At 41.9% G+C, this 24,811-nt stretch overlaps 1 protein-coding gene across 7 annotated transcripts in view; it reads left to right on the forward strand.

Moving 5' to 3' along the window:
- The window catches only part of NEDD4L (NEDD4 like E3 ubiquitin protein ligase), a 161,684-nt gene that overhangs the window by 98,404 nt on the left and 38,469 nt on the right, over positions 1 to 24,811 (forward strand). For 4 of the 7 annotated variants that reach the window (XM_085300180.1, XM_085300181.1, XM_085300176.1 and 1 more), the window contains 8 exons: positions 4,109 to 4,159; positions 11,498 to 11,559; positions 11,664 to 11,766; positions 12,637 to 12,803; positions 16,277 to 16,409; positions 17,633 to 17,809; positions 20,890 to 20,964; positions 22,553 to 22,612. In XM_085300180.1, coding sequence (XP_085156306.1) covers positions 11,513 to 11,559; positions 11,664 to 11,766; positions 12,637 to 12,803; positions 16,277 to 16,409; positions 17,633 to 17,809; positions 20,890 to 20,964; positions 22,553 to 22,612 — 762 coding nt within the window. In that variant the 5' untranslated portion in view covers positions 4,109 to 4,159; positions 11,498 to 11,512. The remainder of the gene's footprint in view (positions 1 to 4,108; positions 4,160 to 11,497; positions 11,560 to 11,663; positions 11,767 to 12,636; positions 12,804 to 16,276; positions 16,410 to 17,632; positions 17,810 to 20,889; positions 20,965 to 22,552; positions 22,613 to 24,811) is intronic. The other 3 variants (XM_085300182.1, XM_085300178.1, XM_085300179.1) reach the window with 1 other exon arrangement.

Raw genomic sequence — 24,811 nt, forward strand, 5'->3', positions numbered from 1 at the left:
GACGGCGGGCAGCGCGGTGCCGAGAGGCCGGAGCGGCTGCGCGCCCTGCCCGGCTCCGCTGCCCGCGCGCTTGTTTGCTGCCGTTTCGGGGATGCCCTCTGCTGCCTACCCGCAGGGAGAGCCAGCTGGTCCTCGCGGAAGGGGGTGCAGACGGGGAGACGGCTTTTGTTCTTGGTTTGCACCAGGGACGTGTCACCGTTTCAGGGGAACTGGTGAGTTTCGAAGGAAAATTGCCGGTGAGGTTTAGATGCATTCGCAACAAAAGCTACCAGAGCAGCTCTGTCTGTGGGACTGGTGAACCTGCTGAGCTGGTTTTGAGATGTTTCTGAATGATAAAGGTAACTTCTGAGCAGTGTTTTAAAAATTACAAATTACCTGAAGCAGTCACAGTTCGTTCAATATGCGAATACCTTCTGCTGACTGAACACACACARCTGCTTGGGAGAAACACAGGCGAGAGCTATTTCTTTCTAGATGTTCTTGAGGTGTCAGCTGGGTGATGGCAGCGCATGTTTTGTTTACTRTTTCAAAGCTCATTTTTAATTTTCCCCTCTCTGCTAATTTTTCATGTTCCTTTTCCTTTGTCTGTCCTTGACAGTCAGTGTCCGYAAGCGGACGGCCGGAAGAGCGCAGGGAGATCGTCTCCCTTGTGCATCGCTGTGCCGTTTGGGTGGTGGTGGTGGCCTCTGCCTACGGTGACCTCCGAGCCCAGGGGGTGGTTGCTCACTGCTTGTTTTTTTCCATCTTCAGAGCATCATTGAGTATTGCCAGGATCAGATAAACGTGAACTTCTCGACAAAACCTCGAGGGGCGTTCTTTGTCCTGTCATCTTTGTGACTAAAAAATGTGGATTTTCAGTTAAGTCTACAGTCATATCCTATATAGGAGCATGGAAAGGAAATGCAGGATTGATCTGTGTGTGATTTTCCTAGGGTAGATGATGTAATTGTCATCAAGTACAAATGTGAAGTAGCAACGTTTTGAGACCTCAAAAATAGCCATGAGAAATGTCAGAAAAGAGATGATACGAAGCTGTGTTGATATAGTAAACGGACATGATAGACCAAGGTGATCCCGTTCTGGTTCCAAAGGAGCGTGGTGTTCAGGTGGTGGGAGCATCTTTGGAGATGGCTTTCAGACCCTAAAGGAGAGTGTTCAACAAAGCAAGCAAGTTTTGGGTTTGTTTTGTTTTTTTTCTCCTTTCAGTTGCTGGAAGCTTTCCTTGTTAGACCTTCTGTGGAGATCTAAGATACTTCAATTTGCTGCTACTAAAAATCTTTAATTTCTACATAGAAGTGTTTTGAGTTTCAGTTCTGTTGTTAGGTCACCTTTTCTAAAGATTTTATTTAGGTTGATGTGATCAATACATCCCATTAAAGCAAATCAATCTGTTGGGAAGCTCTTTGAGCTTGCTGTACGTTACTGCAAATCCGAGCAGGGCTAACTATGTCGCGGAAGGGCAGGAGGTTCGGGTTTTTTCTGTAGTCTGCACATCAGTAGAGTTTGTGCATTCAAGTGGGCAGCTTGAAAACAAATCCACGGTAGCGCTTCACGACTGTAGAGCTCAAAGCTGTTGACAARGGAAGATGGAAACTGTGAGAGACCCAGACTCAATAACTTACTGAATTTGTTTAGCACTGGAGTGCTAGAAGTCAAAAGCAGCCCGAGGGGTGGTGTCCAGACCCTCTGTTTTAATTGGCCTGCCTGCTGGAAAAGAGTTGCCTATTTTCTGGATTGCACTTGGCATGGTATGTACCTTAGCTTTATTACAACTTGTTGATATTGCCTTTATTCAGATAGGACGTTTATGTAATTTTGCTGATTTTCTTTCAAAAGAAAAGATTTTCTTTTGAAAAGAAAAAAATCAGATTTTTCTCTGATTTGTCTTTTCAAAACACCAACATGTTTTGAAACAACGCTTTGCTGAAACTCCACATCCGAGACACTTGTATCAGTCATCTTGTTCTATGCAAAACCCTACTGGCATTTGAACGGACTTGATTTTTCCAGCTTACCATTGTAGATAGCGCATGTTGCCTTTGACATATGCAAGGTAAATAGAAACAGTAGATTTCTGGTTTGAGTTTTGGAATTGGAATTGTTCTGTTGTCACTTTTATTGGAAACTGTTTATAATGGAACAGTAATGTGCAAGAGCTGTTCAAGAAGCGTGGAGTTGCATTTTATTGTCACATTTCAGGTGCTGGAAGTGTGGCTCATTTATTTTTTAATCACTTTTTAAAATAAAATAGAATTGACTTGAGAAAATACTTTGCCAAGAAATATTTTTAAAATATCTAATTGTGTTTTGTAAGCAGTTCAATCATAATGCTAAATGCATGTATTTTTGAGGGTGATATGGCTATGAAAACTAGGAATGAGCTATTGCATTTGTAACATTGAGCTCACCAGCTAAGAGCTGGTTAGTTCTCCATGTTGCTGAGACCTCCATAAGGCACTTCCTTTTTGCTTGTAGTACTGTATTTTCAATGGGAAAAGTCTTTCATGCTGAACATGAAGTCATTTCTCTTGCAGTGTATTAAGACATGGGTAGGATTAGACGGTCCATTAGATTTAAAAAACACGTATCTACAGGAAATGGGCATTTATTGCTACTCTTTTTAATGAACGTTATTCATTTGTGTTTCATTAATATATTTAAAATGATTTTTAACCTGTAAGTAACATTAAAATCTGCTATATTTCTGTAAGATGGCTTTCACATTGGCAATAAAAATTGTGAATGTCTTTCGTGGAGCCGCTGTGGCTAGAAGGTGTGTCCCTTGTGCTCTCTGCAGAAATCACGTCCGTGTTTCTAGGCAGCTGAAGCTGTTGGTCTCAACAACAGGAGCTTCTCAGCAAAGGAATTTCTCCCATTGAATTTCTTAATTCAGTGGTCGTCATCATTGACAGTTTATTGCAGATTTTGACCTCTTAGATAGTATTGGTCACTGCTGAATCACTGATGTAAACAGCTAAAAACAGCCTTGGACTTTCACGTGTTTAATAGCATCGTTTTATCAGGCCAACGCAGAGCCGTATCCCCTTCCCGGAAGGGTTTCCTGGTTCGTTCTTGCRCGTAAGCTGTCAGCGTCGAGGGCAGACTGACTACCAGTGCGTGCTTAGGTGACTRTGTCTGCGCGCGTCCCCGGGGCTGCGGGCAAGGTTAAGTGTCTCCTTCTGGACTTTCCAACTGTGATCAAACAGGTGACGAAGAATGTGCTCATATTTTGTTTCCTTTTATTTAAATAAATACAGTAAAGTAGTATTTATCATCTTTACATAGACAAAGCTTGCGTAAGTGAATTTGGAGCCAGTGTGGGGCAGGCACATGCACGTGCCTTAGCCGAAGCAATGCGTGCGTGGCAGCAGCAAGGTGTGACGTGCCGCGCGCCTCGGGTCTGCGGGTGGGAGCTGCGGGAGCGCTCGGCRGGCTGGTGACGGGGGTGTCTAGCTGCAGCTCACGCAGGAAGCATCCAGAACCACAGCAACGGCGTTCTTACTTCTTCTTTTAAAATTTAATGCTTGTTTCTGCATAGTAAAGTGATCAAACAGTTTATTTTGGAGGAATATATTTACAGTTCATGAAGCTCTGTATCGAGTGGTTGGCTGTTGGACTTCTTCCCACTCCTAAGAGGATCATCAGATTTGTATATGAAGTTTGGTTTGGTTTGGTTTGKTTGTTTAATAAAAGCTTGACATGAACATTTCAACTATATGATGAATGGTAATCTCACTTCACTTTTTAAATACCTGTAGAAACCATAATTCATGGAAGAGTAAATTTTTACTTGGTGCATTGAATTATGCAAAGGTTGTCAAAGGAAACATTAGGAGAAATACGTCAGTGTTTAATGAACACACTATGGACTAAGAAACCACTTTGGAGTGACACAAAATGCTCTGCTGAATGAAACAGATAAATTATTTGTTGCACATTGTTTGTGGTTATAAAGGGGTAGAAACCAGTTATTGCTAAAATAATGATCTGGAGCTATCGTTCCTTCTTTGTGGCTGGATTTCTGTTTATTCTTTTTTTTTGCTCCTGCTGATTTAAAGATGAACTTAGAGGTAAAATTACTCTTCTTTCTGCTCTTTTTGTTTAATAGACTAGAGACGACTTTCTGGGCCAAGTGGATGTGCCGCTTAGTCACCTTCCGGTAAGCAGTGCTTTTGTTGCAGTGTACTCATTTGGCATCACCAGATATGAAAAACTTCGGTGTTTTGCAGAATTAATTACATAAAGAGTGCAGTTAAATTTTCTTAAAGCAAGCATTCACGAGTTAGCATGGGAAGCTTGAAGAGAGGTGTTACAGACACAAAGCCCCACCAGGCRCAGGAGTCTGGAGAAATTGTTCCCTTTTTAGAGGCAGTAATGCTCTGATATCTATTAAATTTCTCAGCATCCAGGATTTCATCCACTTCTCATCCTGATACTTTCTTAAGATCCTCGTCTGGTCTGAGCTAATTGATGGATGACRTGTGGCCCATGGCCTGGTCATTTCTCACCTCGCCATCTGTGCCTGTTGTCCTGCTCATCTCCTGGCTTCTTCCTTGTCTTGCTTTTCCCTTATGGTTGGAACAGTTGTGTTCTCCCTTAGCAGCACAAACTCCGTTTCTTCCCAAACTTTTGTTAGAAGGCATTGTTATATTTCATTTTTGGTCCTATTAATCTTTCTAATTACTTCTAATTAATTTATGTGCCATTAAGGCTATAGGATATTTCTTTTTCTGTCCAGGGAAGTGCTTAGTATGTTTTGATATTACTTCAAACCTCTAGCCAGTAGCCACAGACTGACATGTGAGAAACTGCTGAACCCTCAGAGAGCATCTTAAGAAGTTGCTGAAAACACTGTCCTTCTAAAAATGTTCAAAAATTACTGATTTTGATGATAACAAATTTGATTAAAATTAATTATTTTATTGATTACTGATTGGAAATATTATCCTAAGATCTCTGACATAATAATGTAAATAGTGTGATATTCCTGAGTGCCGTTGCACGTGCTGCAATCTTATACATTGATGTTAGACATTATTGATGATGATAATTGTGAAATCTATTGTATTATCAGAGCATACATTATAGTTTTTAGCATGCATGCATATTGCTTTTAACATCTGTTCTTTGTATAATTAGCTTATTTCTGTAAGAGGTATTAACCTGTAAGAGGTTTTCTGTGTGACAGCAAGGTAAGTATTTTGGAGTTTTTTCGACTTTCCCACTTTTAAACAGGTCAAATACATTGTATAAAGATGCAAAGAATGAGTCAGCTTACCAGCTTACAAGTTTTTTTTTTTTTTTTTTTTTTCCCCACGTTATGCATGCTCGGAGGCTGCCGTCCCCGGGGCACAGCTGGAGGAGCGTTTCCGTGAGCGGGGCGGACACTGGCCGTCCCTTTCCTCCCGCTGGCTGCAGGGGCGGCTGCTCGCGTGGTGRCCTGCATGTGGGAGCTCGGGGGGCTGTAAATAGCTGGTTAGTTTGAGGTGGGTTATTTTTAACTCAGACTAGCTCCTCAGCCCGGTTTATCAAACAGCTGCACAAACCGCGGTCCTGGCATCGATGGAGAAGTGGCTCCAGGGCAGGAGACTGCTGAAACCACTGGTGATGCTGGTGGAGGAGCCCATGATCATTCTGGGGATGGTTCCTGGCAGGGGTCCTGCAGAGGTGCWCTCCTGCTGGATGCCGAGTTTGCTCAGGGATGCTGCAGATCCAGGGTCAGAGGGAACCTGCTGAGCGAGAAACCGCGGCGTGCAGATAAGCCTGAGCAAGCTTCAGGTTAGCCACTCCACTTCAGCAAATCCAGGGAAAATCAGAATGCTGCAGCAGCTTGGTGAGGTTTTAGCTATATATGGTTTCTTTGCCAGCAATGAGAAGTCTAATAGTTAATAGTTAAAAATAATTGAGCTGGTATGATGTTGRACAGAGTCCAATCATTTTCTTGTCAACAGTTAAACATTTGGGAGAGGGGTTAGGGACTTCTTGTTTATTTCTTTTTGTTGCTTAAAAATGGAGGGATTCTAAGTATAGACTTCCTTGACGAAGGATATAGAGAAGGCAGAGCAACTGAATACCTTCTTTGCTTCAGTTTTTAYGGCTAAGGCCAGCCCTCAGGTAYCCCAGACCCTGAAGACAAGAGAGAAAGTCTGGAGAAAGGAAGACTTTCCCTTAATCAAGGAGGATMTGGTAAAAGATCGTTTAAGCAAGCTGGAAACCCACAAATCTTGGGCACTTACGGGATGCACCCACAAGCACCAAATGCACCCACAAGCACCAAGGAGCTGGTGGATGTTACTGTTAGGCCACACTCCATCTTGGAAAAGTCACAAACAGGAGAGGTGCCTGAGGACTGGAAGAAAGCCGGTATCACTCCAGTATTCAAAAAGGGCAAGGAAGACCTAGGAAACTACAGGCCAGTCAGCCTCACCTCCATCCCTGGAAAGGTGATGGAACAGCTCATCCTATAYGTCATCTTCAAGCTTATGGAGGAWAAGAAGGTGATCAGGAGCAGTCAGCAGGGATTCACCAAGGGGAAATCAGGCTGAACCAACTTGGTAGCCTTCTATGAAGGGATGACTGGCTGGGTAGGTGAGGAGAGAACAGTGGACATTGTGTCCCTTGACTTCAGCAAGGCTTACAACACTCTCTCCCATAACATCCTCCTACATAAGCTCAGGAGGTGCAGGCTAGATTAGTAGAAGTTGAGGTGGATTGAGAACTGGCTGAAAGGCAGAGCTCAGGGTCGTCATCAGTGGTGCAGAGTCTAGTTGGAGGCCTGTGGCTAGTGGTGTCCCCCAGGGCTCAGGACTGGGTCCCATCCTGGTCAACTTCTTCATCAATGACCTGGACGAGGGGACGGAGTGCCTCCTCAGCAAGTTTGCCGATGATCCCAAGTTGGGAGGAGGGGCTGAGACACCCGAGGGCTGTGCTGCCGTTCAGAGAGAGCTGGCCAGGCTGGAGGGCTGGGCAGAGAGGAACCTCCTGAGGTTCAACAAGGGCAAGTGCAGAGTCCTGCACCTAGGGAGAAATAACCCTAGGCACCAGTACAAGGCTGGGGGCTGCCCTGCTGGAGAGCAGCTCTGCAGAGAAGGACCTGGGAGTGCTGGTGGACCATGAGCCAGCAATGTGCCCTTGTGGCCAGGAAGGYCAATGGTCTCCTGGGGTGCATCAGGCACAGTGTTGCCAGCAGGTGGAGGGAGGTGATCCTGCCCCTCTACTCAGCCCTGGGGAGGCCTCATCTCRAGKACTGTGTCCAGTTCTGGGCTGCCCAGTCSAAGAGAGACATGGAGCTAGTGGAGAGAGTCCAGCGCAGGGCTACGAGGATGSTCAGAGGGCTGGAGCACCTGCCCTRKGAGGAACGGCTGYGAGAGCTGGGCCTCTTCAGCCTGGGGAAGRGAAGGCTGAGGGGGGATCTGRTCARTRTGKACAAGTACCTGAAGGGAGRGTGTCAAGGGGACGGGSACAAACTCTTTTCAGTTGTCCCGTGTGACAGGACAAGAGGCAAYGGGCAGAAATTGAAGCACAGRMAGTTCTGCCTGACCGTGAGGGGGAATTTCTTCCCTGTGAGAGTGAYGGAGCCCTGGASCAGGTTGCCCARAGAGGTTGTGGAGTCTCCTTCTCTGGAGATATTCGGAAGCCATCTGGACTTGGTCCTGTCTACCATGCTSTAGGTGACCCTGCTTGAGCAGGAGGATTGGACTAGATGATCTCCAGAGGTCCCTGCCAACCTCAACTATTCTGTACTTTTATTTTTTATTTTGTATTTATTTATTGTATTTTTTATTTTGTTTTCTTTTGTAGTTCTATGAAACTCTAGCTGCCTTTTGATTTCCTTCTGGCACCCAGGGTTCTGCACAGCCACAGCAAGCAAAATTCTGGCCTCAATAAGTGGAATTTCCATTTACGCCCTAAGCAAGGGTGGAGGTGCCCTCCTGTTATTGTGGGAGTGCAGAACTGACCTCGCTCTGGCTCTCTGGAAACAGCATCTTGAAACTCCGTCTTCAGGGTTTCCTAGATCCCCCTTTTCATATACTCTGCTCACAGAAGGACGCTCGTCGTTCAGGGACTAGTGAATAGTGTCTGAACGTAGTCCTAGTGCGATAACGTCAGTGATTTTCAGCTAGTGTATTCTTAGRAAGGCAGAATGATGATGGGTATTTCACGAGGAATTATTTTACCCCGAGCCTGCTCYCAAGGAAAGCGCAGCAGTGGCACGGAGAGGGCCCGCGTGCCCTTCCGGCTGGGCGAGGTTTGGACACAACCTCAGTCTGTGCCCTCGGCTGATAAAGCTCTGCGCATTGCCAGGAAAACTGACTTAATTCGGAGTTTGGTGTGTGTCTGTAGGGTCCTGAGCTGCAAATCACTCCGTCAGAACAGTTCACAAAAAGAGATAAAAGTGAGTAATTTGCTTCAYAGATAAATTTACTTCAGTTTCAGTATTTCAGTATTATTATATGATCTTTCAGTTGTTTTCATTTATCATCTAGAAAATTTCGAAATGAGCTTTGCAGAGAACGTTTGTGCCAAAAAAAAGTTCCTTTTGTCTTTTTGTACGCATATTATACTGCTACTCTGTGCTTCAAAGCTGAATTGAGTCGCTGAAGAAAGCATTTAAATTTGAAAGTCATGAGAGACAAAGAGTGTGAAACACAGCAATTGTTYTTCATTTTCTTTACAAAAAGCAAAAAATACATTTTCACAAAGTTTTCTATTTGATCTGTATCCGTTGTTTTATACTTGGCATAAGTATTTTCTGGGTTTTTATTAAATAATATTTATGTAATATGTATTATTATATTTATAATTTTATATTACTAGCATTTGAACAGAGTTTTTGTTTCAGTTAATGTTTAGTAAATGTACAGATTGATCTTATTCATGGCATGTGTGAGGTTGGAAGGGTTTTTTGCCTTTGGATGCGTGAACTTGTAATTGTGGAAGGTACAAAAGTTTACATCAAAATGGAAGAGTCAATTTTAGCAGGAATTTTTTTTTTCCTGAATTTGTCCTCTTGCTACTGGTGGACGTTACTGGTGGACGTAGGGGGTGGGGGTGGCTGTGTAAAYGCTCCCACACCGGGCTTGCTTGGCTGTGGGTGTTTTTGGCTGATCTCGAGTCCCAGCACTGTTGTTACTGCTGGCTTACAAATTGCAGTGTGTAGTGGAGGGATCAGAAATGCGTCCGGTTGGCAAAACCTGTGTATGGCACGGGATGATTTATCAGCGTGTGTGTATATGTCTGTTTATATGCATGTGTCCGTACATATACATTGTCTCTCAAAATAGCACGTTCGTAATAGCATAAAAAACTCCAGTTTTAAGCTGTACGTGTACTGCAARCATTGTGCTATAAAGAGCAAAGCCGTGAGAGACCCCTTAGTGCACATGCAGTCTGCAGGCTCGGGGTATTTAAGTTCCGTTTTAGGAAACAYGACATTTTAAACCACAAAGCAGTGGCGGGAGCTGAGGTAGGGCTATGGCGTGTCACACGCTTCGTGCGAGTCGTTTRGGGGATTTAGCAGCTTTCTGTTTTTCTCCACGTTCTGTAGGAAGGCGGCTGCTCTGCTCCCCTCTGACTGGGGCTTAGCTGAACACGGTCGTGCGCGTCGCCTTTGAGCTCATATTTAAACAACAGAATGTTGAAAATACGTTTTCAGATCATTTCGCAGCTTCCYACTGTCTTTACGTAGAAAATCCGAAATTGTAAAATTTCCTGGTGCAGCCATTTTGCTGCCATTGGAAAATAAATCGCTTTGTGCTGCAACGATCAGATTTTGCAGTCCAGAGCTCTCCATCTCCATCCGCTGAGAYGCGCGAGAAAGGGGGAGGGATTCCCGGGCAAAACCCTTTCTCAGTCTCCCTATGCACAGGCAATTTCTTCAGCTCCAGAAGCCATTTTTTTCTCCCGAATTCCCCCGAGGCCGCTTGCGACGTGCGTCTCGGGCGCGGCGCGCCTGCCGCTGCAGCGCACCGTGCCGGCGGCGTGCTCCCCCCCGCGTGCTCCCGCCCGCGCCGGCCACGAGCTCGGGAGCGCGCGCCGGCCTGATGCTCCGGGAAATATCTTATATAATGGCTTTATTTGTGGTCTAACATGGATTTTGCTCCTTCATCCTTTCAGTGCGTTAATAAAAGAATGTATTTATAAATAAATGTTTGCTTTCCCACTCCAGCTCCGCTGCTGATGCTTGGCAGAATCCTACTTCTGTCTAACACAGCTTTGCTGCCTACAAAATTTGGTTTAAATAATTTACTTTGTCTACATTAGTTACATATTGTAGCACTAAAAACGTTTCATAACCACATATACTTTAAAGTACTGCTGATATGCTTGAAGTCAGCTATTTCTCTGGAAAAACGGGAAGTCTCTCATAGAGATAAAGTGGAAATTTAATGCAGGAARTGCCTTGCAGGAAGAGAGTTCGTTCAGTGGGAGGGAAGTCTGTGTGGTGTTTGATACAAAACTGATGTAACTAGGATTCTTTTTTAAATTCTTRTTTAGTGTCGTTGTTTGAAATGCAAAAGACAAGGATGTTTTAAGTGAATCATAACCTGGGAGGTGGATTATTCTGCGTTCAGAAGGGTTTCGCTAGGGAACTGGTCCCAGCAAGTGCTCCTGTTCCTACAGGCAGGGCTGCGAAGCCGTTTACACGGTCACTGTAATTTTTTGGCAGGTGGGAACAACAGCCCTGAGAAGGACCTGCTCCCCTTGTGTTCGTTTTGGGGTGGGTTTGGGCTGGCCCGAGGCCCCGGCAGTGCCGCAGCCCGCGGGGTGACGGGCGCGCTGCAGTGCTCCCGCGCTGTCAGCCCCGCCGTGCAGTCCTAACCCCCCCAAGAGCAAATAGGCATATGAATTTCTGATTTTCTTGTTTACCTTTTCTTTTATAAATCTTTAATTTTGTACCTAGAATGTCATTGATCACAGCAATGGAGAATATAACTTACTTTGATAAATGAAAGCTGAAGTTTTCACATAACAGACAGTTTTCAGGAATTTAAGGCTTTATGAATCTTGTAATTAAATGGATATAGAAATTGTCATCTGCCGGCCTGTTAACATTACTTACCAGCATCGTAAAGGATTTGAGTCTTCACAGTTTTTGAAAGTCTCAGCTGCTTTGAAAGAAAAGATCAGAGGCAGCTGAAGTGTATTTTGTTTAATCTCTTCCTAATGCACTGAGAAAATACTGCTTTGGTGCTGGTGCACCCTTTCCAGCACTGCTGCTGGGTGGCTGGAGAAGGTTGGGAAGGGTTTGTTCAGTGGCACCTTTTCCTGCACGGTGAGTGTTGGTGGGCACCGCGAGCCGCGGGAGTTGGTTCAGCCCGCGGTTGGTGTCTGCGGTGACAGGCAGCGGACTCTGCCGCTGGCGTTTGCTCGTGGTGACTCTGCCGGTTGAACGTGTCCGGTGGCAGCTCCGCTGCAGCGCTGCCGTGAGCGTCTCTGCACACCTGTGAACGTGCGGGCCAGCCGTTTAATCTGCCCTTGTCTTAACTGCTTACAGACTGAAGACCCAACCATGGAGAGGCCGTACACATTTAAGGATTTCCTTCTCAGACCAAGAAGGTGAGGGGGAAGGGCTTTTCATGTAAGAACATCTCTTATGCTAAGGTTTATTATTTGCAACYGTTAAAAGGCTGTTGAATGAAATGTATCTCCTTGCTTTCTAGCCACAAATCTCGTGTAAAGGGTTTCTTGCGGCTGAAGATGGCTTATATGCCCAAAAATGGTGGCCAAGAGGAAGAAAATAACGATCAAAGGGAGGAATCTGAGGTAAGGCACTTAATCAAGAGTTCACTAGTTGTCTTGACTTCTTTGCATCATTGTTGTGCACATTGAGACATTAAAGATTCAAATGTAACTGTAGAAAAGTAGTACATGAAAGATAAAACTGGTAGAAGCTTTGGTATAAGCTTATTCTTCCCTTTTTTTTTCTTTTCTTTTTCTTTTTTTTTTAATGTAAACTCTTGTTTTCAAATGTTTTAACTGCCACAGTGAATTCCAAAGTCTACCTGAGTCGGTTACAGGTTTTTCCATTCTGTGAAAATTCTCAAGGCCTTGTAAGTCATGCCAAGTGGATAGAAGAATGCAGTCATTTATGTCTAACATGAGAGTTTTTTTCTTAGCTTTCTAAGAAAAGRTATGGCTATGTTTGATCTGTGTGCCTGTTTGTTGGCCTGCCTTTTTTTTTTCACGCATATTTTTAATTGCCGTCAATAACTTTCAGACCTTTTGGCCAACTTCAGTTAAATTTGACAGAAGGACTATATAGAAGTGGCAAAGAGGATAAGTTCCTATCTGTTTAGGAAAATAGCAGCTGCAAAAGAGAAGTGCAAAGCAAATGATTATCCTCCAGGAGGAAAAGGCTGCGTTGGGAATTCCCTGTTACTGATTGTTTCCATCTAGTTTCAAGGGAATCTGCACCTAAATAAGGTTAGGCATCACTGTTGTAAGAAACTGRTGGGATTTTAGGCTTTTTGTTGTTGAAATGAGGCACACTGTGTGACAGTGGGCTTTCTGCTGTTTCTGTATGAATGCTTCATTTTAGAAAATCTTCAGAAACCGTACTTCCACACTAATACAAGTAGCAATGATGTAACTTCTCAAACTTTAAAATCTTTTTTTCTTCTTCTCATTTCTAAGCATGGATGGGATGTGGTTGATTCCAATGACTCTGCGTCTCAGCACCAGGAGGAGTTACCACCTCCTCCACTGCCTCCTGGGTGGGAAGAAAAGGTGGACAACCTGGGACGGACTTACTATGTCAATCATAACAACAGGACTACTCAGTGGCATCGACCAAGTTTAATGTGAGTGTCAGTGTAATGCAGTACACTACCTTAGTGAGGGTGTGCAGAATTATCAATAAGGGTAGTGATTTTTTTTCAGACAAGCATCACTGTTTTGAATTTACAAATTCAAGATGTATTGACACRTGAATCATGGGCTCACTAACTGGAGGAGAGACTAGAAGTAGTATAGTTAAGTATTATAAATTAAAAATAAAACTTACTCATTAATTCCACTTAAATACAAAATGTTAAAACCCTCACACGCAGTCCATCCCAAATCTACTGAGGTCAACAGGCATCTTTCATGATGCTGGGGTTGGACCCATGGAGGTGACCTCATCTTGTTGATGAGGGTCTTCTAAATGTTGCCAGATGATCTCGGCTTTTTCTGATGTTATTAAATGTTTGGTAGTATTGGAACAGTAAGAAAATCCTTATTAAATATATAGGTGACTTGCAAATCCTACTTTAGGCACTGCACATTAATAGGCTTCTCCTGGCTTTGGAGCAAGACTGTTAACTTACTCCATAGAATGCTCCGGTTGAAGAGTTTTGCATATATTATGTGAAACAAGATTTATGGCCCCTTTTATTGAACATTGTTGATTGCTTGGAAAAATAACAGGAAGCTGAAATGCTTTAATTTTTTCTATTTGTTTAAACTCTTCTCTGACAGTTTGGCTTTATGAAAACAAAGACTGATTTTAATTCTGCCTTAACCTTCCTTACAAAGGTCATATTTATGAAAACAGTAAATATGCTTCATAGTCACCACAAGCAGGAGCCTCACTCCTGCATCCCCTTTCGATATTTATCTGACACCRCACCTGCAGTTCTTGTTTGCAGTATGAGTTGCGTGAGCACCTGGAGACATGCTTTGGCACCCCTGCAGGTCAGGGAATTCTGGGGGGCAATTTTTGGAGGAACGCCTGAAACGAGCAGTTCTGATTTCCACTGGGCATCTTTTCTTGTTGTAGATAACAGTAGATAATTCGTAGTAGCTGTATTGAAAGATCATTCACCTCGGAAGCAAGGTGGTGTCTTGGTACAAACCTCAGGAAGAATACCAGAATGAAGGAGAGCTCCTGTAGAGCTCCATTAATAAGAAACTTATACATAATGTTTTGTTGTGACACAGTACTTACTTAATGACCTAAGGAAAATCTTAGAGGAAGAAAGATTGATTAAATTGTTTTTCTCTCTATTAATAATACTTAACTAATAGTTATCAACTAGTTCTTAACACTTCAGACATTTTTCTCACTTCAGTTGGAGTATGCCAGAGCAAGGAAAGACTTCAGTCTTTTTAGGATTCTGACAGAGCTTTATTTTGAACCATCTATGTCAGCAGTTACAATAAACCATTAGCAGCTATGCTAAACATTGGGGTAATAGTGAAATCATAAATGGGTCAAAGAGTTACTTGGCTGCTGAAAAGATAAACATGTGGTGGTGGGCTGTTTGACTCTGGCAGCTTGATATGCCCTTTTTAATATAAAATTGTACCTGGGAATGATGGGATGTTAATTTGACAAATGTTGTGCCTATCTGTGTCTATTGAGAGAATTTTGAAGAGTATAGTGTGAACTCTATTTATAGATGCAGTAGTTAGACCTTGAACAATATTACATTAACAACATACCTTAGAGTACTGGGAGACGCATGTGGAATTTTTCAGTAAGTATTTAAAAGGAGTTGCATTACATTACATACACATTGCTTTCCTCTGTAAGGATTGTTGAAAAGATGAGAAAAAATGTCAGGTCGGTTAGCTTTAATTAAGTTAAAYTCAATAACTTTGGGGAGATAGTGTTTACTCTTAGGTATAGGTATCTGGTGTGGAGTAGAGAGTGTGGTGTAGACTGCGTTACTTATGTAAGCTGGCTGTGCTGATCTTCATTATACCTTTGTTATGAGTAGATTTATATGGTGTAGATATAATGGAGAAAATTAAGAGTTGTGCTGAAATCATGTTGTTTATTTTGTTGTCTGTTCATAATCAGTTACATTACACAAACCTGTTCTGTCTGGTTTTAAGGCACTGTTTGTTCCTTTTCTCTGATTTGCTTATCTTAGAACTTAGTTATTACATTTTGTTCTGTAGGTTTTGAACTATTAAAAAAAACTGATATAATGAGCTATTTACTAAATGATGCATGTCTTGTCAAATAAACTTCAACTTATTAGCATGATGATTGGTAAACGTAAAAAACTGTCTATAAAATACTGAGTTTTTATAAATTATTTGATGTAGCACTCCCTTGTAATCTGGTGATTCTGAAGAATAYGTAGTACGTGGATTGAGAAATGTCTGACTGACAGATCTCAAAGTAATCATCGCTGGGCAGCATCATCGGATGGGTGTGTAAGGTGAAGGCCTCGGGGCTGCTAAGCTAGGATTCCCAAGAGGTTAATATCCTGGGTGATTTGAAAACAAATACATGATTGCTACTGGTAGACTCTATGTGTGACCCCAAGCTTGGCACATAGTGAGGTTATGGTGTTCTCAAGCAAATTAAATGACTTCCTTGTCTTCTGTTGTCTTGAAATCAAGATGGGAAACCTCTCCAGAAAACTTCAGGATGAAGCTGTCTAGCTTTTACTTTCTATGAATTTTTGAAACAAGCAAGAAAGGGAATGTCTTGTGAGGTTGCTAATAAGATACATATCCTCTCCCTTTGAGGCTGGTAACTCGGTTACTATATTGGTCATCAAAAAAACGACATTGCCTGCTTTACAGTCCCTGTCTGTAGCAGATGCACGTGTCCTGCAGAACGATTGTGCTGAGAAATTCTTCCTGAACGTAATCGTCTGTCAAGGCTGCAGTGCCTCGTCCTGAGGGATTCGGATACAGTACTGCCTTCTGATGTGTCTCCTCCTGTAGGAGGAGGACTGTAGTGGAGAARGACATAGAGTTAGCTGTGCACGTCGGGAAGTGCCACCAGCTGAGAACTSGCCGTTAAGGGAACTGGGGTAGCTTCCCTTCCAGCCATTGCTGGTATGAGCTGAGCTAGTGGTTTCAGCAGGGTTGGGTCTTTTGTAACGGTTACCCATACCACAGCAGCCAGCACCTGCTTCGGCCATGCAAAAAGGAAAGTAATGGTTGACCCAAAGGTAGAAGCAAAAGTAAAATCTCCTTGCCTGGAATGATTCTGGTCGTCACAGGAAGTGATCAGTAGTGGTGGGTTGGAGTGTTGGAGCGTGGACTTCCAGCTCTGCTCTGCCAGCTTTGCTGTATAGAGTGTTAGTTTCCTGTATCAGCACAGCTTCCTTGAGTTTTGTGAAGTTTTTATTTACTTTGGACTAAAGGACTAAACGACTAAACTGTCTCCTGTAAATGAAGCCTGACATATGCAAGAATAATGCATTTTGTGTTATAATCAAAAGGAGGCTAGATTTTGAAAACAGTGGACAAAGTAAGTGTTTTAATTTGACATTCGTTACTTTCTTTTTCTTTCTTCCTTCACATCTTTCACTTCCCCCCTACGCAGTGATGTGGGCTCTGATTCGGATAACAACATCAGACAGATCAACCAAGAAGCAGCCCATAGACGGTTTCGCTCCCGGAGGCACATCAGTGAGGATTTGGAACCAGAACCGATGGAGAGCGGAGACATTCCTGAAGTATGTCAAGGTCTTAATCTGAAGAGTCAAACTAAATGCCAGGCTGATGTGGTTCTCATTTGTAAGCTAATTACTATAAGTGAATAGTTATGTTTTTAAACAACTTTTGTGGCAATTGCCTGAGTAAAACACTGTGACAGAATAAAAATTCTGGACAGAGCCATACTTTTCAAGTTCGCATGCATTTATGGGCGACTGGCTTATAATTCCAAGCATTGCTTGTTCCATACAGTTTGATGGAAACACTTCCAATATTCTGCTTTGAATAACAGTGGAAAAAGTTCCAGGAGTAGGGAAAATGAGGAACTGGAAGCAGGAGGGGTTTGTAATAATACAAGCTAATATAACCTCATGATTGGAACTGCCATTTATTTCAATTTCTTTGGTATCTTGAAAAAGACACAGAAGTGGAAAAAGAAGGGATTTTTTTTCTTTTTTAAAGAATTCTGAGATATTACTTCTCAGTATGTTTATATAATTTACAATTAGACGAAACAAGTGAAGTTTAGTGGATATTTGTTGGCTTAAGTGAGCTTTTTGTTCAAAACTCCAATTGCATTCTTATTTAAGGAATATTTTATTTTACTAAGCACAGACAAAATTCTTTGTGAAAGTTACCTTTGGTCTACTAAATGTTATTCAGAGCAAAGAATGGATTGCTGAGACTTATTGCACTCATCGGCTATTAATAATTCGTTTGTAAATATTTATGAATACTTTCCATTATACATTTTATTCTGAAATCAAATAACTTGGTTTTTTAGTTTTTAGTGATGTAGTGCAGAATTTGTCACATTTTGAACACAATTTTGAATAGAACATATCTAATGACAGCTCTTTTTTACTTAACATTTCATCTGCATCATTTTGTGTGTTGAATTGTAAAGCATTGTTTAATGTCTCCACTATGAAGACCATTTTGAAGACAGCATGAAAACCCTTTTTTCCCTATGACTGCTTCCTGCTGAGTAGAGTGCTTGTTTTTGTGTTTTAGGAATTGTTTTATTTCATTTAATACTAATCACATTAGCAGACCTGAAAGCAGCATTGAAGGTGCATGTCTGTTTCATTATTTCACTTGATAGCAAGCCCATCTGATGCTTTTTATAACAGAAATAAGTCAAACACCAATATTTGATGCAGTGAGGTAGTCATCTGGAGGCATACTGAGAAGAGAGATTCAGTCTTCTTAAATGCAAAAAAGCTTTTTTCTCTTTTGCCAGCCTTGGGAAACCATTTCAGAGGAGGCGAGTGCAAGTGGAGATTCCTTAAGCTTGTCCCTGCCGCCACCTCCTGCATCCCCAGTGTCCCGAACCAGTCCTCAAGAGCTGTCTGAGGAGYTGAACAGAAGACTTCAGGTCACTCCTGATTCCAATGGGGAACAACTCAGTTCTTTGATTGTACGTGACATGCTCTGCTTTCTGCGTAATCCTCTGTTACTATAATCTTTTTGTTAGTTTGATACAATCTGAATCATTCATATGGACAGTGGCCTTAGGAAAACCTAAGCACACTAGYTAAACGTGTCTTCAAAAATGCATCTGAATTTTAACATAAAACAAACTGCCTTAAAGAATAATTAGACTTCCTCAGTTCTGGTTTAACATTTTCTTCTGTATGAATTTAACTTCAGAGCTCTGCTCCGGTTATACCTATAGCGAAACAAGATATATCATGCAATGCTAGAGAGTGTCAACCTATGACTTTTGCAAAGGAAAGAGGAAAAAGTGCTAATGCTGATCTTTTTCCAAAAAGAACCTATGCTATGTGATACAATGTCTTTAAATGATTTGAATGTCATCTAGAGGCTAGTTCAGCAAATTATAGTGCTGATGGCTAACCATCTGCGTAAGAGGCATTTGTGCTTTTGTAGATAACTACAGATTTCTGTAGGCCTTCACTTGGAGGGCAAGAGGCTAATCAAATAGGATCAATGGCAAGATCAGGACCTACATTGTTTTACATTGAGAATAAAAGATAAATGGTATATCTACAAAATTGTCTTAATTAAAATAATTCAATAGTTGTATTCCTATACAAACTAGCTGTTTTATGAACCATTAAGTGATAACATATCAGTGCAATAAAGATTACAATCAGACCAAACTTGCAAAGTAAGAAACTGCCGAAGTCAATACCAAAGCATTTAAAATCCCTGTTACTATACATTATCCAGAGTAGTAAAGGTTTGGGATACTGCAAATAAAGAGAAAAAAACACATAATGAAATTACTATGAAGCGCCATACCCATACACCCAAAAGACTGAGCGTGTCAGCAGTGTTTAGCCCCAGCTCATCTGCCAGATGACTCCCATCTTTGAACTGTGCTTCCCTGAACCTGGTTGCTATGAAGACTCATTAGCTTGATCCAGCACTTAAATCTGAGCTGGTTCCATGTGAATGAACAGTGCTTGCTTTGGGCTGATGAATCTTTCTAATTCAGAGGCTGGCCAGCACAGTCCAAGAACTTCATTTGGATTGAGCCATGTAGGTAGGAAAGGTTTGGCAGTAGTAGCTGAACACAGGCTGATTCCATGTGCTCAGGTGTGTCCACTTGACATTTCCCCTTGATCCAAGCTCCAAAAGGCTTGATAGATTAGYGCCATGAATTTGCATGGATGAAGCTTGGATCCAGAGTTTTTCCCAAACCCAGCCAATGCTAGACCGGTTTTGTATGAAGCTGGCTCAGATGTTCTGAGYTGAAACTAGAAACACTTAGAGTTGCATTTCCCCGACAGTGTGCCTGAGTTAATATATCCAGACTGACCTTTGATGGTTTTGCGCAGAGACAGCTTCAATGTCATCCATGTGTAGTTAATTTATGACATAGCTAAATTGCCAACAGATAGTTGAGAGGTGATTGTATGTGCATGAAAATATTATTTTATTACTCTCATATATCTATGTAATGCCAGAATACACTTTAGACTGCTGCGCACTGCATTTGTCAGACAAATCGTGTCATATTAATCTTTAGCATAATACAGAAGCAATATGTAATCTTCAGCCATCTGATCTTTCAGTAGTATATGCTTTTAAGACTGATGATACTTTTGAATAAGAGCTGGTGGTTCTTGTATACCTCTTAAATTGCCTTCTTCATGATGTTGCTTCTCTTTCAGTGGTGTGTATGAGCGCCTGTGTGAGTTGTTATAAATGGGCTGAGTCATTTGCTTATTTATTAGAGCATTCTWATTCATACCGTTAATATCTAGGAACAAGTAATACCAATTACTCGTTGATTAAAAGTTACATATCAGTTATGCAAAATAGTATGTTTAAGAATTAACCGGGGCCTGTTGCTATACCTGGAACTTGCAACCTGAGTCAAACCACACAAAAAGCAATGGAGTAGAGTATGCAGAAATCAAGTATATGTCAGCTAAATTTATCATACTTCAGTGCATGTAATTCACATGTTATCTCTAATGTAACACCATAGTCCCAAATAAAYCTTCCGTCACCCTCACAATTCCTATCCAAGAGAAAACAAAAAAAAAATCAACTCCCATTTCAATTTCTTCATCAATAACTGATTTAGCAGCAGTGTAAATAGCGTCAGAGGAAGTTTACAGTTTACCCAAGGTCACCTTCCCACAGAAGTTCCTGTAGTCTCCGATATTCTGTAGTGACTGCCTGGTAGTTCTGAGGTTATCTGAGATCTTATTTAATTATGGGGCCTTCTGAAGGTGCCTGCTTATCTGAAAYGAGGGTTTGGTATGTGAAATACGGCAAATGCAGCTAGTGAGAAGGCTGTTCTTGAGAGGCTGAGTTGTTGATGCAAGCAAGAGAGAAGGCAGTTTCAAGGAAAAGGCTTTTTAAATGCTGGGTGTTTTTTTTTCCTCTCCATTTTATGGGATTTCTCCTGAGGGTAACAAAAAATGATTGTTCAGGCCATGYTTAATGCCTTCCAGATATCTTGTGAAACTGGTACAACATATGGGGATATTTCAGAATTACACAATCATAGAGTCACAGAATTGTTGGCATTAGAAGGGATCTCTGGAGATAWTCTGATCCAACCCCTGTTTCAGCAGGATCAACCAGAGCAGGTTGCCCAGGACCATGTCCAGGTGGGTTTGAATATCTCCAGGAATGGAGACACCAAAACCTCTCCAGGCAGCTTGTTCCACTGTCCAGCCGCCTTCACCTAGAATGGCTTATCTTCTTCCCTTAGATTAGGTCAATAAAATATTGTAAATTGGCTACTGAAGGTGGGTAAATGATGTGTTTGCAAGTAGTCTCCTTCTCTCAGTTAATCTGAAACGTGGCCACACAGAAACAGTCCAAGGTGGAAYGCTGGGAATTTACTTTTTCAGTTGCTTGCCAGTTTCTGCAGAATATTAAGACTAAAAAAAGGCAAGAAAARATACAAATTTTTAAAGGATTTGGATTAAATGGGAGAAAAGTAAAATTACTGAAGAAAGTCCGTACATGTTTTGTGTCAGTGTAACTTAAAGACATCTTTCTTTTTTTCAGCAAAGAGATCCTTCTTCAAGACTGAGATCTTGCAGTGTAACGGATACAGTTGCTGAACAGTCTCAGTTATCCTTGGTAAACCAAAGCTACTTTTTATTTCTTGTTTTTGTTTGAATATTTTCTGGTTCTGAATGACGTATTTCCCTTTTGCTACGAATTCAGATCTAGATCGGTTACTAGTATGGACATCTGACTATTCCAGATAGTTASGTGTACCAAATTAATATCATTATGATTGGCAAATAAAATGGTGAAATCTGTAAGAAAAAAATTTTAGACTGTGATCAAAGTCACACTGTTTAACTTTAGTTATTTAACACCAAAAATGTGTTTACCCGACTGCTGRTACAAATCAGTGGAGCGAGAAGCCTTCCGAGGGGGGTTCAGAGCAGCAGCCCAGTGGTGGTTTGGGTTAGGGTACTGCAGCGGTTGCAGGAGAGTGCAGCAACCCCGCTCACGCTCGGAGTGTAGCAGCCGCAGGGCTTTCCTATCACGTAGATTCTTGTGTTCGCTAAATTGATTTTTTTTGAATATATGAGCCTATATATTGCATATGAAACCACAAATGAAAAAGATTATGCAAATTTGCTGTGGAAATATTGAGTAAGTAGTACATACTAGTAAGTTCATTACTAAAGCTGATGTCTCTCCTCCGTTTGCTTTCTGCTGTTACTGGGCAGGCATTTACAACAACCATACTGCTTTTCTCTTTGATTGTGTTGATTTTTTATGCACTTTAGAAGTTGTTTAGTGTATCTAGATTTGCTGCTTTGCAGATACAGGTAATAGCTRTTGTTTAAAGTAGTGCTTCTGAAGTATTCTTCATCTCTGCTTTCTTTTCTGGGTAAGAAATACTGTGGTTTCCAGCACAATTACTCCTAAACTTTTTTCTCTCTAGTAGAAGTTGGCTTTGATTGCAGCCTGTTCCAGGGGTCTTCTCCTTCTTTATTTAAAATTGGCTTGTGGACTCTGGGTTTCTTTAACTGATGTAATCAGATTGAGCTTGMTTTTAATGTGTTTTTCAGTTTATTCTTGTAGAAACTTAATTTCATTAGCAGATGTTCAAAACAGCAGAATTGAAAGCATTTCTCTAAAATTAGGATGTTACCTGATCTGACCAATTTTTAATCTTTACTGAACTAATTATACTATACATTCTAGCAACTGAACTCATGCTTTCTTTCTATATAAAGTGCTATTCTTGACTTTGTTAATCCCTACTGAAAATTTTGAAATACTATTTGAAATTCTCTTTTTTCTGACTTTCTCTTTGTACTCATTGATGACCAGAATTTATCGATATTTGTTTATCGTCGGGAACATGCAAAATTTCTTCGTGCCTCAAAAAAACACTTAATTGTGTTACACATTGAGTGTATGTTCTTAATATTATCATTAGCAATAGCGAACATATAGAATTGGATACTAGAACTCTTGAAATTAGTTCAGACAGTGTTTTGTGTGTGAAATTCTGACTGGGTCATCAGTGATTGATTTCTTCATTTTTTTGCTATTATTTTTGCATTAATATTATTTCAGCCTAACTGCTCTCCATTAATAAGCTTGAGAGTGTCTATAATTCTTTATTCCTAAAGATATGAGAGTAATCTGTGACCTTCATCACTAAATATACTTATCTGTAACATTAATTATCATTTAACAGCAGAGTGGTCCATCTAGGAGAGCTCGTTCTTCAACTGTCACAGGTGGTGAGGACCCAATGGTAATAACATTCTTTATCAACCACTATCTGTAAATAAAATGCGGGTTGGCTTTAGATCTTGTAGAGCAATGGACATTTTTTCACAAAGCAGCAATATGTTGAATGAGATACAAGCACTGAATCAATAGTTATATTTACATAGCTTTTTATGTTTTGAATTTTTTCAGGTAATAAATACTGCAATTTCACTCTAATACTAACCCATTTTAGTGATGCAGATATGCCACTCAATTTTAACAAAGTATGCACTAACGGAATACCACAAACTTCTAAAAATGCCTAATGGCATTAACTTCTAGAATGCCTAATTCTTTAAAATCCAATATTGAATGAATCAGGGAGACGCTTTAAATCAATACACATGTAGCTATGTTTTTAACTTCTGTGTTCTCCTGCTTTCCGTTAGATTAATCCATTTTAATTCTTCAAGTAGATTTTAATTTGAGAATTGTGGGAATACAGTAATGTATCACATTGGTCTTAATGGTCCTATTAACTGCCAGTTTTCATTTTCCAGTAGTTGTTCAAAAGTCCAAGGCTGAATTCTTACTCTGAACATCAATCAGAATTCTTTACAGAAAGTGTAATACGAAGAAAGCAGTTTTAATTTATATTGGACTCCATCAAAAACATCCATACTTTTTTAGCCTGATGAAAAGTCAATCTGAAGAAAGTTATTTCAAATAAATCATTTTTCCCATAACTGTATTAATTAGCTTTTATGAATATTTGCAGTCCTAGATAATTTCTTTCAGGGAAACAAATCCAATTTAAACTTGGCATGTTTCATATTTGTGTGTGGTAACGTCAGATCTTAATGTGGCTGTTGATGCATCATTCTGTAGTACTGTATATATTTACTATTTTTTGAATTTCAGAGTCAGAGGAACATACCTTAATTCTGTTCTTGCAGATAGGAAGTATTTTAGCRTCCCTGCAAAACCCGCTTGATGTATCGGTCGTTACCTAAAGCGTGTGCTCTGTTGAGCGGYAATGTAAAGCAGGTCTTCTGCTGGCAGGTGGTTCTGTTTTACGCTTCTAGGAAAAACTGGTGTTTTCCGGTAGCGGCTGAGCTCAGGATTGCCGGTCCTAGCAGGACGCCCTYCGCTGCACGTGCGCGTGGACCCGGAGGGAGCTCCCGCGAGGGCCGGGGCCCGCGGGGCGCTGGCGCGTAGGCGYGCAGAGGCGTCCCCGCGGGGCCCCGTGCCCTGCGCCTCGGCCGTTCGGCGCCCGCAGACGGGTGACCTGGACGGCCCGCCGTACAGCTGGGCGGAGGAGACATCCGCTACCGCGTCCCGGCGTCCCGGCGTCCCCGCTCCCGTCACGTCTCCTCCAGTCCCGTTAGATTTTGCTTTGTCCTGCTCCGTGATGGTTACGGTTTTTCCTGCCGTTCGTTGGGGCGGYTGTTAAAGAGGCTCGGTGTTCGGGTGTCAGGAGCAGGTAGTTCTCCCACGTTCCCGGGCCCTTTGCACTGGTGCCTGGTACGCGGACAGCGGGGGCTGCGGCAGCCTTCGGCCYGCGGGTTCCCCGGGCGCTCGCTGCGGGTGCGCTGGCCCTCCGTGAGTGCGAAGGAGAAAGGCGACCGGTAACCGAATTTACTTTGCTGGGGTGGTAGTGCATTTTGCTTGTGTTTCTGCATCCTCACRGCACCCACTTAGTCTAAGCTGACCATTACACCATCATACCGTGAAGAGAACCTGTATTATCGCAACCAGATGCTTGCTTCTTTTAATTGCAGATCCCTAAGTTGCCCAAGGCTTTTCTTTACTCCGTGCTGTAGACGACGCTAATAGCCACTGAATGCCGCGGGCGCCTAGGACTGTGTAGCGGTTGTACGTTGGGAATCCCTGTCTGCCCAGGCTGTCAGATACATTAATTATCTGACTGTAACCCAAACGTGGTCTGTGGACCATGTTCAGGGCACTTGCTGTGGCTTTCCTGGCCGTAGCTTGGAAACCATCAGCGCAGTGCTGGAGGAGTCGGGCTGCCTGCGTGCTCCRTGCGGCAAGCAGGAGAGGAGCCGACTCTTCCCAGCGATTGACTGTTCAGGAAGGGAATGAGGTCTCAGGATTTGTTTCAGTGGATGTTGCTTGCTTTCTTCAGCTGTCTTCCTCTGTTCTCTTTCCCAAAGTCAACTTTCTGACCTGTTCGTTGTCTTTTCCGATTTCCTTTCTTGATTATCTAGGCAGTTTTCCAGCT

Source organism: Rhea americana, unplaced genomic scaffold, assembly GCF_003343005.1.
Source record: "Rhea americana isolate MKP2758 unplaced genomic scaffold, rheAme1 scaffold_161, whole genome shotgun sequence".
Lineage (NCBI taxonomy): Eukaryota > Metazoa > Chordata > Aves > Rheiformes > Rheidae > Rhea > Rhea americana.